General features: G+C 45.0%; 1 protein-coding gene across 1 annotated transcript; it reads right to left on the bottom strand.

The window, feature by feature from the left end:
* Positions 1 to 974: 974 nt before the first annotated feature.
* Positions 975 to 10,446, bottom strand: adm2a (adrenomedullin 2a; the record flags this gene model as incomplete). Its single annotated transcript, XM_080835870.1, has 2 exons — positions 975 to 1,410; positions 10,349 to 10,446. The coding sequence occupies 2 exons, from the start codon at positions 10,444 to 10,446 to the stop codon at positions 975 to 977; spliced, it is 534 nt and encodes a 177-aa protein (XP_080691996.1).
* Between the last annotated feature and the right edge of the window lie 3,972 nt (positions 10,447 to 14,418).

Below are 14,418 nucleotides of genomic sequence, written 5' to 3'. Positions count from 1 at the left end.
CAATGGCAGGAGGGACAGTAGCAATGACTGCCAAATAAAATAAAATAAATAAAAGGGGAACACAAATGATGACTGACCATGTCACAGCAGTCCACTTAGTGGCTGCCTTCTGTGGAGTGTGTGTGTGTGTGTGTGTGAGAAAGAGAGAGAGAGAGACAGAGGGATGGGCTTTTGCCAGTTGGGAGAAGTCCATTTGACACTGGGTGGTCTGAATCTCCTGTGGGGAGCAGGTTGAGAGGGTTCAGGGGGAATTTCAGAAGTCAGTCCAGCGCTCCCCTCACCACTGGCACCAGCCTCAATCCTATGCCACACACCCCCACCCCCCCCACCCCCCCTCAGGGGGAAAAACTCCACTTGAAAGAGTCGTCCATTTGCCCAGCGGAGTAGAAGCTGACAGGCATCAGAGGCCACGGGAAAGTCTGGCCAGGACGGTTTGGCATCACAAGGTCCAGAGAGGGATGTGGGAGGTTAAGAAGCCTTTACACTCATGTTAACAGGATTAGTGTGTCAATTTGAGGCACCTCTGCTGCCCAGGAAGGATGTGTGTGTGTGTGTGTGCGTGTGCGTGTGTGTGTGTGTGTGTGTGTGTGTGTGTGTGTGTGTGTGTGTGTGTGTGTGTGTGTGTGTGTGTGTGTGTGTGTGTGTGTGTTCTGTAGGTAGTTGGGTGGGTGGTGCAGTGAATGTCCAGCCAAGTCTAAAAAATCGGTCACTTTTCATTGGTCCCTGTTAGAGGAACTGTAGGTCATCTCCGACCATCCAAAAGGCACTGGAAACTCCTCTGGGAAGATGGACACTTCATCAAGCATTAACTTAAGGGAGAGGGGGGACGCTTACATGTGGACTACATCAGCCTCTAAAGCGAAAGGCTTTTCTGCGATACGAACTATACACCAACTATAGATAGGGATTAAGAAAGTTTTGATGTCATATCTTGGTAGACGATGTCATGTCTTGAGGGCTGTTACCGCAGCAACTCATCCGTAGCTGTGCGGGCTCCGCGGGTTGATGGGGGAGGAGTCATCGCGGCCGTTCTGGCCAATCAGCTGGTAGAGGCGGTGACTGAGGTTCTGTACCTGGCATGTGCCCAGCACACACCCCACGCGCATAAGCTGGGGCTGACCGTGATGCGAGTGGTGCCCGCGCGAGTGGGAGTTGGCATGGCGACGACCTCTCCCCTTGGGTACCGCGTCTTCTCCGTTCGACAAAGGAGGGGTACTGGTGACAGTGGTGGTGGCTGTCTGGGTCAGTGGGGCTCCTCTGACCAGTACCGCCCTCCAGAAAAAGTTGCGGCCCAAGTCCAGGGAGGGCTCGTCATCGGCGGTATCAGAGGGAGCGGAGGTGGGTGCATCCTGGGGAAGCGGCTTGCTTCCCTCCACCTGCTGACGGGGTCTGCCAAGGAAGCGATCCAAGCTGAGGAGAGAGCAGAGGAGAGAGGAGAGGAGAGGAGAGTGAGTAGGCTTCACAGCAACAACGATCAACTTCCTGTTGGTGACTATTAACTTCCTGTTTCTGACTATCAACTTCCTGTGGCATAGGTTTTGTGTGAGTTGACACGTTTATCCATGGTGATTCGTCATCTACACCTTAATCTACCTGGGCAATCCTCCACCCTACCTGACTCTAGTCACGTCAGCTATCTCTCCAACTACATTACACAGGTCCTTGGTCACCCGTGACTTGGTCACTTGGTCAGTTGTGATACAGCTTGACTGCAATATGGCTACAGATCAAGACTAGCAGAAGCCAAACCAACTCAACCAGCTTTGGCTTTCCAAAACAACTGAAACTGCACAAGAGACAAACAGAGTGTAATAGCCACGTTTAACAAGAATAGAAAAGATCCAAACAAACAAAGTCCAGTGCTAGGCTGTTCCCGCAGCTCTGTGAAGCATTAAACCACTGCAGACAGAGAAAGTAAAAAAATAAGTTTAGTTTCAAAATATCCATGGGTGGGGGGAGGGGACTTCCACATCAACCCCATTTAGAACATTAATGGTCCGGATGGCGCTCCAGTGTACAGTACACCGACTAGCATCACCATCCATTTACTGTAATGGGCATAGCTGACTGGATGATTTTTATGACGGCACCTGGATGTTCCCGACACAGGAAGACAAACACAGGGACATTTGGGCTATCAGGTATGCTCAGCTCATCTCCTGTTTAAAAGAGACGACCTAGATAGAGGAAGACAGAGTGATCAGCAAACACTTTGTCCTGACCTAAATGCATCGAGCCACTGCTACTGGCCATCTGCTGCTATCTAAACAGAGCAGAGACCACTTAAACTTGACCGTGTGGATGCACTTGAGCCCAGGTGTGTGTAAGTGTGAGTGGTTGTGTGTGTGTGTGTGTGTGTGTGTGTGTGTGTGTGTGTGTGTGTGTGTGTGTGTGTGTGTGTGTGTGTGTGTGTGATACATCCATATGTGTTTGCTCCAAAGCTCCCAAGTCCTAGAATGTTCCAAAGGAGCCATTTTGCTGGAATACAGTACACCTGCTAGCGCTACCTGCAAGCTCTAAAGCCGTCTCATATAGTAGCTACTCTGGTCCATTCACCTTAACCCATAAACAAAAAGGTTCACCTCTCACGCGAGACTGTCGACGCAGACAGATTAAAGAGATCTTGTTTGTTCTTGTAATTATTTGTTATTGTTTTTTTTTGGTTCCAAGATCAAATGAATGCCTAAGAATGATAATGCTCCACATTCTTTCACTGTCTAGAATCTCCAAGTGAACAGAACATTGAAGGGGGTGGGTACTGGAGGTATGTTCCCACAGTGGAGTTACACTGTCTGCCTGCTGGGGGGGTGAGGGGGTGGAGGTTATAATAAGAGGTTCCAAAGGCCCCAAACATGACTGGCTCCAGGAAGGGCCTCTCTCTCCCTGTCTCTCTTTCTTTCTCTTCTCTCTCTCTCTCCCTGTCTCTCTTTCTTTCTCTCCTTTCTCTCTCTCCCTGACTCTCTTTCTTTCTCTCTCTGTCTCTGTCTCTTTCTCCCCCTCCCCCTCCCCTCTCTCCATCTCTCTCTCTCACCATCTCTCTCTCTCTCTTTCACTCCCTCTGTCCCTTTCTCTGCCCTAAGCTGGAATGTGAGAAATGACAGGGTTCTGCTCTCTGTGAGACCAGCCCAACACTCAGAAGGCCAAAGCTAAGCTAAATGGATTGTGTTCTGGGAATGAAACACATGGTTCTTCCAGACAAGTCCTGAATTCTCCAAGCCTCCAGAGGTCCTAGCTAACAAGACTTAGTCTCAATCAGACAGCAGTGGTTAGATTTAATGACTTAAAACCCACAACAATATTTCACATGAAAAATGGAGGGCCAGTTGCTTCCAAAAGTAGACTTTATCAAAACACCTTTCCTGTCATATTCATATATCATGCAAACACACAATTTGCATTTTATGTCTTGCCACGTTTTACATTAGATGCTGTAGGAGAATACTTGGCTTAGGATTCTCCCACTAGGAGAAATATAAATACTTAATTTCCCAGAATGCAGAGTTTGAGTGAGCAGGGGAACAATACAATGCAAGGGATGGGGCGGTGGGGCACAATTTCCTGGCGAGGAACTATGCCAGCCAGTCTCTCAGCACGGGCTCAGTGGCATCGCCATCCGGTTACAGCAGCTTGGGTGCCAGAGTGTGCCTGGGTGTGTGTGTGTGTGTGTGTGTGTGTGTGTGTGTGTGTGTGTGTGTGTGTATGTGTGTTTGTATGCACCAGTGTCTAGACTGGTATAAGTATGCATACTTGTTTGTCAGCACCTGGTCAAACAAGTGGGTCAAACACACACACGCGCACACACACACCCACACACACACACTCACACACACACTCACACACACACACACACACACAGACGGAGCGCATCTTCATAGTTTATCATGGTCTCTTCACAGGCTCTGAGCCCACATCTGACCTTTCCCTCACAAAGCGGGAGGACTGAAAGGTGATATGAGCTCCTGAGCAGTGCGTGTCTCCAGCCCAATATAACCAGACTCCAGCACCTGTGCGCAGAAACCCAATCCAGCCGCAGCCATAATGAACGCTCAGGGAAAGAAAGACAAAGAGAGAGAGGGATGCTGAGAGTTTAATTTATAATTCTGTGAAAAGAGGTGAAGAAGGGAGAGGGGGGGGGGGGGGAGTGGAATCTTCCACAGTCTGGAGAGCAACGCAGAGTCATGCACACGAATACGCACACACACACACACACACACACACACACACACACACAGCAGGACGCAACCTCAGTTCCTGAGTGGCATATACAATTACTCTCTCACGCTCCACGAATGCACTGATTGTGAACTGTACACACACACACACACACACGCACACACACTCGCATACACGTGCGCACATACAGACACACACACACATACACACACACAGAGTGGTGAAGCTGGACTTGTATTTCGAGAACTTTAATCCCCGTTGTCGGAACATGTCCACGCGCTAGCGCCAGAGTTTGGCCACTCACCTATCCTCTAGGTTGGCAGGAGGCCATCAGAACCCTGTGATGTCTTAAGAGAGCTGTTTCCCTGGTGATTGAGGTCGGGGGGGGGGGGGGGGGGGGGCATGGCAGCCGTCAGGGTGGGCGTGCTGCTCTTAAATCACGCATCCCAGTTTCATTGGCTCCAGAGGAACTAGGCTACGCTATTGAATAAGACATAACAGAGATGTGAAAAGTATACCAGTACCTATACTCTCCTCTTTGGTCGTGCAAGAAGAACGGATACAGTATGACTGAGGGAGCTACGCTGACAGCCTCATCAGGTGGTTCTACATGGAACTATGGTGAGATTTCGGAGAACTCTGCAAGCGCCCCCCTGACATGACCTGATTCCCAGCCTTTACAGTGGTCTGTGTCTCAGCAGCTAATACAGCCATGTCCTGTCACCTCTTTCACCTGTGTGTGTGTGTGTGTGTGTGTGTGTGTGTGTGTGTGTGTGTGTGTGTGTGTGTGAGTGTGTGTGTGTGAGTGTGTGTGTGTGTGTGTGTGTGTGTGTGTGTGTGTGTGTGTGTGAGTGTGTGTGTGTGAGTGTGTGTGTGTGTGTGTGTGTGTGTGTGTGTGTGTGTGTGTGTGTGTGTGTGTGAGAGAGAGTGTGTGTGTGTGTGTGTGTGTGTGTGAGAGAGAGTGTGTGTGTGTGTGTGTGTGTGCTACCTGGTCATCTCTCATCCATCTCTGTGAGATTACGGTGGAGTTTAAAGACCTAATCCAGTTGGCCAGTACTCTGCGTCTAAGTGACTGGAGGAGGATCAAAGGCTGCAGTACTTTTTATGGTCTAAATTGAATTGCCTCAACTTCTGTTTGAGATTAAATCCTCCTTTATGTTTCATTATCCCATGCTACTTTGACTTTGCTTTATTTATTTAAATACGTTTTAACTCTTGGATGGAAATAAATATGGAAGCTCTTTCTGTGTTTTTCCCTTAAACTTTCTGATACAAACACACACACACACCTGCAAGTTACTGCGTCCTCTGATAACAGGGCTTATTCTGCAACACACAAGCATACTTGACTGGCGTCAGATTGATATGTTTGCCGGGCCAGTATCCATGTCTTTTACCAAGTAACATGCAATCTTATCTAGTACTGAGGGAACACTCAATTTAGCCATACTCCCCAACCGCTAAGTGCACCAGACCAGTCTGCCAGACGAGACACACCTTCTGAGTCACTGCATAGCATACATCCTGCTGACCTCAGCATCCCAACGCTGTCCAGGAGTGTGCTCGATTGTGTGTGTGTATGTGTTTGCATGTATCAGTGAGTGTGTATGCGTGTTTGTATGCGTTTGGGTGTGTACGTATGTGTGTGTGTGTGTGTGTTTTGGTGTCGTGTATGGGTGTATTTACAAGTAAGGGATGTGTATAAGTTTGTGTATGTAACTATTTTTATTTGTGTATTTGTGAACGTCTATGTGTGTGTGTGTTTGTGTCTGGTGTGTGTGTGTTTGTGTGTATGCGTGTGGTCTGTGAATGTATGTAGTGTATTTATGACCAGCTTATAACTGTGTGTACATCTACATCCGTGTTTCTGTGCGGTGCAGGAGTGTGTTCTTTGGGGCCGGAGGAATGCAGGTTTTAGCCACTAATCCCAGCTGGAATCCTGCCTGTCGGGTGTGTTTCGTCGTTGTTGCCGCAGCAGCCGTAATGACCACCGCAATAACACGCGCAAGCAGTGGCCGGAGCGGAGCGCTACTTGGAGCGATCGTACCCAGAGGGAAAGAACTGCACCCAGACACCCAGATTTAAACTGTAAGGATGGAGGCCCGATTACAACGCAGCCCATCAGAGTCATATACCACAGGAACACACACACACACACACACACACACACACACACACACACACACACACACACACACACACACACACACACAAACAAACACACACACACACACACACACTCCCGCATATACCCATCCATGCCCACATATACACACCATGGGAGTGCCAGCTTCTCTGCAAACCAAATTGCTTTTCTCTGTATTCTTGCTCGATGTAAACAACAACAAGGTTATGTTAAAAAACACAAAGACCTGTACTGACTGTCAGCCATAATAAGAGAAGAATGCTCTGAACATCTGAACGTCCTTGTTTAACTTGTCAAACAGAGAAGTGCAGGAGGTTTACTCTTTAACGTCATCCAACAGTCCTGCACACGAACACACACACACACACCAACACACACACGAACACTCACACTACGCAACACTACACTACACTACAGCAAGGTCAGCTTACTGGCATCGGTCAGCCTTTACGCAATAATGTGTTTTTAGGTAAATATTGATTTTAGAGATATAGCATGTTGTTCCTCCTGAGTACTGAGATGAATGGGAAATGCATGAACAGTAGTGATAGAGCTTTTAGAGAGTTGTGTGTGGGTTTCACTCCAACAGCCGATCTGGTTTGGAAGTGATTTCAGCCTAATCTTTGCCAAAATTTCAAATAGTTATTTCCCCAGAGGGGTGTTCACAGCTCAATGAGTCAACATCATACATTGCCCTGTGAACACTGTAAAGTATAGTTTCGTTTTTTAAACCAAGAAACCAAGTCCTTGTCTTAGCTGTGTTTGGTGTCGTGATCTCCTTCTGGTGTCAAAATTTCAGTCAGGATAAGCTATTTCAGGAGATTGTCTTGTGGGTGAGTTGGCAAAGTTTTGTGTTCCCGAGCGTACTATGAACAACTTGTTAAGAACAGGGTGTTCTATAGTGGGGAAGATATATGCAAAGTTACACTATAGAAATACAGGGGAAGAAAGAGAGCTAGTGAGAGAGGCAGAAAGACATGCACATATTATCACAGAAAGTGCTTCTGATGGGAATTCAGGTAAGGTGTGTGTATGTGTGTATGTGTGTGTGTGTTTGTGTGTGTGTGTGTGTGTGTGTGTGTGTGTGTGTTTGTGAGTGTGTGTGTGAGAGAGAGAGAGCGAGAGAGTGTGTGTGTTAATGAGTGTGAGAACAATCTGTCAGCTGTTTTTAGTACTGTTTTTGTGCTTGCTGAGTCACACTGTGCATTGTGGCTGATAGTAGCCCCTGTATTTGTGTGTGTATGAAGTGTTGTTCCACAGATTTCCATGAATTGGTCACCCTGCCTCTTTAAAGGAAAGTCCACATGGCCGATCAATTATGATAGTCGAAAAGCACTGTGTTTATGTGCATGCATGTGTGTGTCTTTGTGAGTGTTTAAGCATATGTGTTTGCAGAGAGAGAGAGAGACAGAGAGAGAGAGAGAGAGAGAGAGGTTATTTACTGCATCAGTTTAGTTAACGCAGGTGTTTTACTGATGGGTAAGACCACGTGCCTTAAACACCTGACAACCAGGCTGTTAATACACACACACACACACACACACACACACACACACACACACACACACACACACACACACACACACAGTGTCATACCCTCACCGCTATCAAATGTAGGTCAACACTACATCAAGGAACCCTGATGTTAAAGTTTTACTTCCCCCCCCTTGTTTCACTCTATGAAAACCAGCTGGATTGGACACGATAATCATCTTCAAGTCATCTTAAAACCAACAAACCCCAGACAACCCATCAGTGTATCCTCATCCTCAAGTTCAAATCAATGGTGTCTGTAAGGAGAGTCGTACACCCTGTTTGCAAATCCGCTCGCTGACTCTCCCATTGATTCTGCTAAACTGCTGTGTCTATTTCTCTGTGCCTTCCAAAGGCTCAGCTAGAACACAGCACAAAGTCACCTCTGCCAAAGGTAGCTAAACCCATAGGGAACAAGTCCAGCTGGTGCTTATGCGTTTGATTTGTTTTAAAGTCAGTCTATTTTTTCCCCCTCCCAGTCCTTATCCTAAAGATGATGAGTCATTGAAGGCAGCCAACAGTGGATATTACTTTTTGTTAGTCTGTAATGTTATATCCCCGTATCTTTTTTTTTTCTCTCTCTCTGTCCCTCTTTCTCTTTCTCACTCTCTCTCTCTGCCTCTCTGTCTTTCTCCACACCATGTTCTTAATTTTCAACAACAGAAGTGGAAAAATGAAAATTTTGTTTTCTCCAAGATTCCACGTATGACAGAAATACATGTCAGCCAGAAGAGGGCATGCCAACCCTATGACATCTCTCTTCAGTTGTTGTCTTTAGAATCAGAGACTGAACTGCAAAAAGATGGCAATTCCCCACAGGACACAAAGAAATAATATGTGTGCAGTCAGTGCATATGTTATAATGTACAGCAAAAATACTCAGTGATTCATTCTCCCCACATCTCTCTTTCTCACACACACACAAACTGAGAGAGAGACACACACACAGAGGAGAGAGAGAGATTGTGTGTGTGTGTGTGTGTGTGTGTGTGTGTGTGTGTGTGTGTGTGTGTGTGTGCTGGTAACTATGTAACTGCCAATTTGGCATTGCCTGGTGTCAGCTCTGCTTTCTGTTTGACTGTGAGTGAGAGACGTGGAAAAGTACAACCACCACGCAAAGCTGTTCCCTTTATTAATGCAGGATAACTATCCTGACTCACAACTCTTACATTACAATACAAACTGGTTTTTCTACTTGAGTTCGGCGGACTCCTCTACGAAATATTTACGTATCTCATTTCCACAAAAGATGCAGAACAGCAGGTTGACACTGAGTTGCATAATTTAATTAACTTGATTCATTCAGAAAATAAATATTAGGTACGGTTCGCCATGAAGCCAACACGTGTGAAATAAGTAGAAGGAAAAAAGTGATCTTCCATATTTTGGTAACAGATAGCCTTTGTCACTTGCTACCGCCGCTATCCTAATCAGGCTTTGCAATTAACCTTGACTCTGATGAAATGACGCAAGTCGTTATCATTGCGTGTTGCACATCTGTAACACACTGTGCGAGAGCACCAGCTGTCAAACAGAACTAGCCAATTGTAGCTTGTTATTTGAATGATACCGTAGCGGTTTAACAGCTGTACAAAAAAAGATGATGCAATACGGAATGGCTTATAACAAATCTCAAAGTTTGAACATCACCAGAACTGAACTGTGCAAACTGGACAACAATTTTTAAACAAAAGCGCAGTGCGCCTACTGTTTGGTATTATAACTGCCTACGAATTACTGATAGGCTACAAAGACCTACTGCAATGTTTCAACTTCTCAGCTAAATTAAGTCACAAGCCGCATGGGTCAGCAACAAAAAAAAACAGACAAACTATTAAAACACAGAATACACAGGACAAACCACAGCATATCCCATTTCGCATAAATGCTGACCGAATAAACGCATCATCAACTGAACCTTTTTCTGTCTATATTCGACTTTACCTTGTTGGCGCGCAGGGGCACGCACCGCGCGGCGCCTGTGCGTTTCTCGTGGCACGTCTACCCCAGACTGACCTTGTTCACTCGGACTGCTATCTCCCCGCCACAACATTCGATGCGTGATTAATCCATTGTGTTACGATGTAACTTCCCATTCCGTAAACTATATCCGTGCCAACAGGTGTCGTTCGTGACAAGAAAACCTTTGCCCGGCGTGATAACAATCAATCTTTGCCCGTTCAAATTCAGTACCAGTCAGAAAATCACCCAGCATACGTTTGTATCCGCAAGACAATACTTTTGTACTTTAGACCAACACACGATGAAATAAACTAGGTTATCTAATACACTTTATTAGCCTATTGTCTGGCGGTTATCCTAAAGCCAGCTCTCAAGTCGTACAGCTGACTCCACCGCCGACTCTCTCCACCGCCGTGCAGTGGCAGTGTTTAAACGCGGATCAAAGACAGGGCGCACCGCTCTTATCTACAGCGGTAGCTGTGCTGGATGGTGTACAGATGCTGATATGTAGCGGGATATAAAGAGGGCTCTTACCTGCTCCACTGAAGATGGTTTCCCACTGGAAAGGCAAGCAGCTGCTGGAAGCAGAATAAGCTGATGCAATACACGGTGACCGGGAGAAGGCAGCGCATCGTGGGACACCTCTCTCACACACACCCCTGCGGGATAGGAGGTGGCTCGCAAAGTAGGCTACCTGGAGAAAGTTCAAATCCTAATGGACCAGGCTCTCCAAAAGTTGTGTTTAGGCTTCAATGCTGTAGTTGACGATCAAAAGAATTGGCAACAAGCCTGCAAGAAATAATTGATTGTGTGTTTGAGTTTAATTATAGAAAAATAGGGTGAATTCGTCACCTAATTAACTGTCGGATAGTTAGGCTGTTGCATCAGAAATTCCAAAGCAAACTTGAAACACAAGAAAACTTGCAAGTGCAAACAAGTGCAAACTACCACTCCAAACAATGCACGTGTAAAACTATGATCATCAAATGTTCAATAATATGTATTTTATAGCCTGTGTAAAATTATGAAACTTTATTTTAAAAATGAATTCATTCAAAAGTATTCTTTAAGAAAAAAGCAGCAATTCTTTGTTAAATACTCAAAACAATGTATTCATTCTGAAATTTATGTAAATGGAAAAACTCCCCAGAAGCTTCAACATTTCTTACATGATTAACGATGTTAATGATGTAGAAAACCTCCTTACCGTTTATAACGAGTTTCTGGCAAGTACTAAGCGCGTCTTATGATTTTTTCCCCCACGAACTGCGACGCCTTGGTCAAGATCAAGTTCTTCTTCTGACTTCTGACTGTCGCCTGTGTGCGCGGTGACATTTGAACGGTTAAATAATGAGTGGGCGGGGCTGCCTCCTGGACCAGCGCCAACCCGTTGCCTTTTACCTGCGGTAAAGTGATGCTTTCCCTTGCTCCTTTTGATAATAAACCTTTCCCTGTCTGCAATAGTTACTATGCAAATATTTGGCCACGGATAAAAGGTCGTGATCTGACAAGATCGGTTTTTTTTTTACACTATACCAATTATGAGTCTGATAGCAAGAATGTATTTTATCAGACGTTCCCTTTTGTTGTCGATGGAGGAGGGAAGTAAGTCTTTGTGAAGAAAATAAAACATTCTGTTGCCTATTAAATACATATCCTGGTTTCCTAGCAAGCCTTGACTTCATCTAACCAAGCTTTGTGTTACCATAGTGTAGGTGGGCATATTTTAGCAAAGAACTTGAAATATTCATAACAGTGTGAAATTCCACATCAAACACCATCAAAAACTGACGGCTGACCCCCCCCCCTTCAATCCCAGATGTAACAGCCTACCGCCCCCCCCCCCCCCCAACCCCCCTCCGCCCTCCCCCTTCTCTCCATGGCCTTATCTGCAACGTGCGAGCCTGTGTGCAGCTTTGGGATAAGACTTGAGGGGGGACACCTCTCTGTGATTCCTGTGAATTTGGGACTGACACACCCATGGGAGGGAAATCAGCAGTTCTTTCTGGTGGAAGCACACCAGGGGTCTTCAGAGATAGTGGCACAATTCTTAACAACTCAAGTTTCCTTATTATTGGCCAGAAGAGACGAGAGTCATCACTTAAATCAACACAGGAAATGGTGCCAATATCCTCGTGCCAATTGATAAACCTTGAGATTTTCTTTTGTACAGAACAGAACTTCACATGGCTGGCATTCTGTGTGGCACGGGAGAGTGGCAACCATTATTTATATGGTGGCAAGGAAGAATGCATTGTGTAGGATTAGGCTGGGTCGCACCTCTTTTGTCTGGGGTAGCAAAGAGACCAAACCATGAGCAGAAGACCCCCAAGTGGACAGGTTCGTGTTCTAGAGTCAAATGAGTCTGATAAGAAGTCTAATAAGAGGAGAATGTGAAAATGACAAACGTTAGATACCCCGAGCTCCCTGTCTTAGCACCACTATTGAACAACAATTATAAGGGCTACACAAATGTTAAAAGCCCAAAGTTGTATTGTTGAGTACATCAGTGCCCTCGAGTACAATGTAATCAAACACTTTATTGCATGATGAAAATGTATGGATAACCTGAAAGTAGACATCTCCACAAGTTGCAACATTCTGCCATTGTGTTGTGAAGGATTCCTTTTAGGAGAAAAAAGATATAGAATGCATCTGGACAGTGTCTTTACAAATGGCTGCAATACCTGTTAAGGAATGACTCACGAAAACATCACACCTGTTGAATTTTCGGCCTTTAAGAAAGGCCTACAGGTTTTTATGGTGTGGTTTCTTGTGCAGGTTCTGTTTTGGTGGCTTTAAGGTCTTGGTTTGTTCTGTACTCTGTTGAGTATGTGTAGCCCGCATGTATAGCCTTAATGAATGGAGGAGTATCCTTGCTAATTATGTGTATAAGGATTAGATATCATTATACTGAAAAGTCACCTTATTCCATTTCAGTCTACTCTAGATTCCAGGATTAATGACACAACTGATAACTGATCAGTTTTTCCAGTAAAAAGTTAAATAAGAGGAATTTAAAAGTTTGTTTGGGAAGTGTACACATTTTGTCTGGGAAGTTTTTCTTTTTGAGATGACTCAGCTAAGGCACTATCAGGATTGTTTTATGCAGTTCAAGTCTGTTAATCATAATTTCCACATGTTGAAAGTGAAAGTTGGCAAACTGTGAGAAGAGAAATAGGCAGAAAGTGGGGGTTGTCGGGGTGAGCTGGTTTGATTCAAGGGATTTTGAACCATTTCGGGGAACTGTTTCATTTTCTCTGAAATATTTTGATCGTGAAACCAAAATTATCCTTCACCCAAGAGTGTACATTATGTGAATAGATTGTTAAAAGATTCAATTTTGTCCAGCTGAAAATAAGCTCTCTCTCTGTCTCTTCTCTCTCTCTCTCTCTCTCTCTCTCTCTCTCTCTCTCTCTCTCTCTCTCTCTCTCTCTCTCTCTCTCTATCTATCTCTCTCTCTCTTACACTGTTGAACAGGTTCATTGCATCGACAGGCAGAAGCACATACATGGTTTTGTTGTGGTCATGGAATTTTATTCCAAATGAACCTCTGAAATCACTGCTCTTTGCATTCTTGGTTGTATAGACAAATGGCAAACATAGAGCCAGTGAAAAAGTGAAAAAGTGATAAAGGTCAGCTTCACTCACACAGACTGATTGGCACAGAGGGACACCAGTGGGAAGAAGAGACCAGACTAGAGGGGTGTGTGACCAAGTGCAGTCACTGGATTCGGTTTACTGTGAAATCTTGCTTTGTGAAATGTTGATGATAAACTACTCAGATTAATTCACTCTGAACTACCAACCTGCTGAAGTTTGAAGCTCCGTTTGCCCTTTCACCCCTCAACTTCTCGTAAAGGGTTCAGGTCGTTTTTCCACTAAGCAAAGCATTTTTGATCTTCACATTATCACAATGACCTTTTACTACTAATACTTAAAAGATGAAATGGATAGATTAAACAAACCAGTTTGAAAAAGAGAAAATTGCTATAAATGGATTAAAATGAATACAAAAAAGAGAGATTTGTTTTGTAACAAATGTCCACTGAGCCCACTTCTGTAATACCTTTTGGTATAGTGTTACACAGTTGTGGTGGATAGTGGATAAAGGCAGCTTCCCAAATTCCATTTTTTGGGAACTTTGGGAATGTTTAAAAGACCTGCTCGACCTAAGACCTAAGGGCTCGTGAAAGGACATAAAGCGACAGGGTCAATGATGTAAGAAGGTGCTAAACTATTAAGAGTTTTTTTTATACAAGTTTCCATGTTCAATACCATTTGGGTCCATAATCAGTTCCCTGAATCCTGACCCATTTACATAATAATTGTGGAACCACACGTCACACAAATCAGAATCGTGCGTCGGAGAATGTCCCATCTCTTCTGATCTCCGCAGTCCTTCTGGTCTAATGAGTTGGGTTAGTGCACATGAGTAGCTATACACCATGGATGCAGATTTAGGAACAAACTGTCTCACAGTCGTTACATGTCTCCACGGAAGCCTTTGAAATGTTGCACGTTTTAGGGCCAAAGCGCTCAAAAGGTTCCCTTAGCTCCATGACCGAGGCGCAGATTGACAGACCTACCACCCAGGAGCGGGA

Source organism: Sprattus sprattus (assembly GCF_963457725.1).
Source record: "Sprattus sprattus genome assembly, chromosome: 3".
NCBI lineage: Eukaryota > Metazoa > Chordata > Actinopteri > Clupeiformes > Clupeidae > Sprattus > Sprattus sprattus.
Note: the sequence above shows the minus strand (reverse complement) of the source record. Positions and strands in the feature narration are given on the sequence as shown.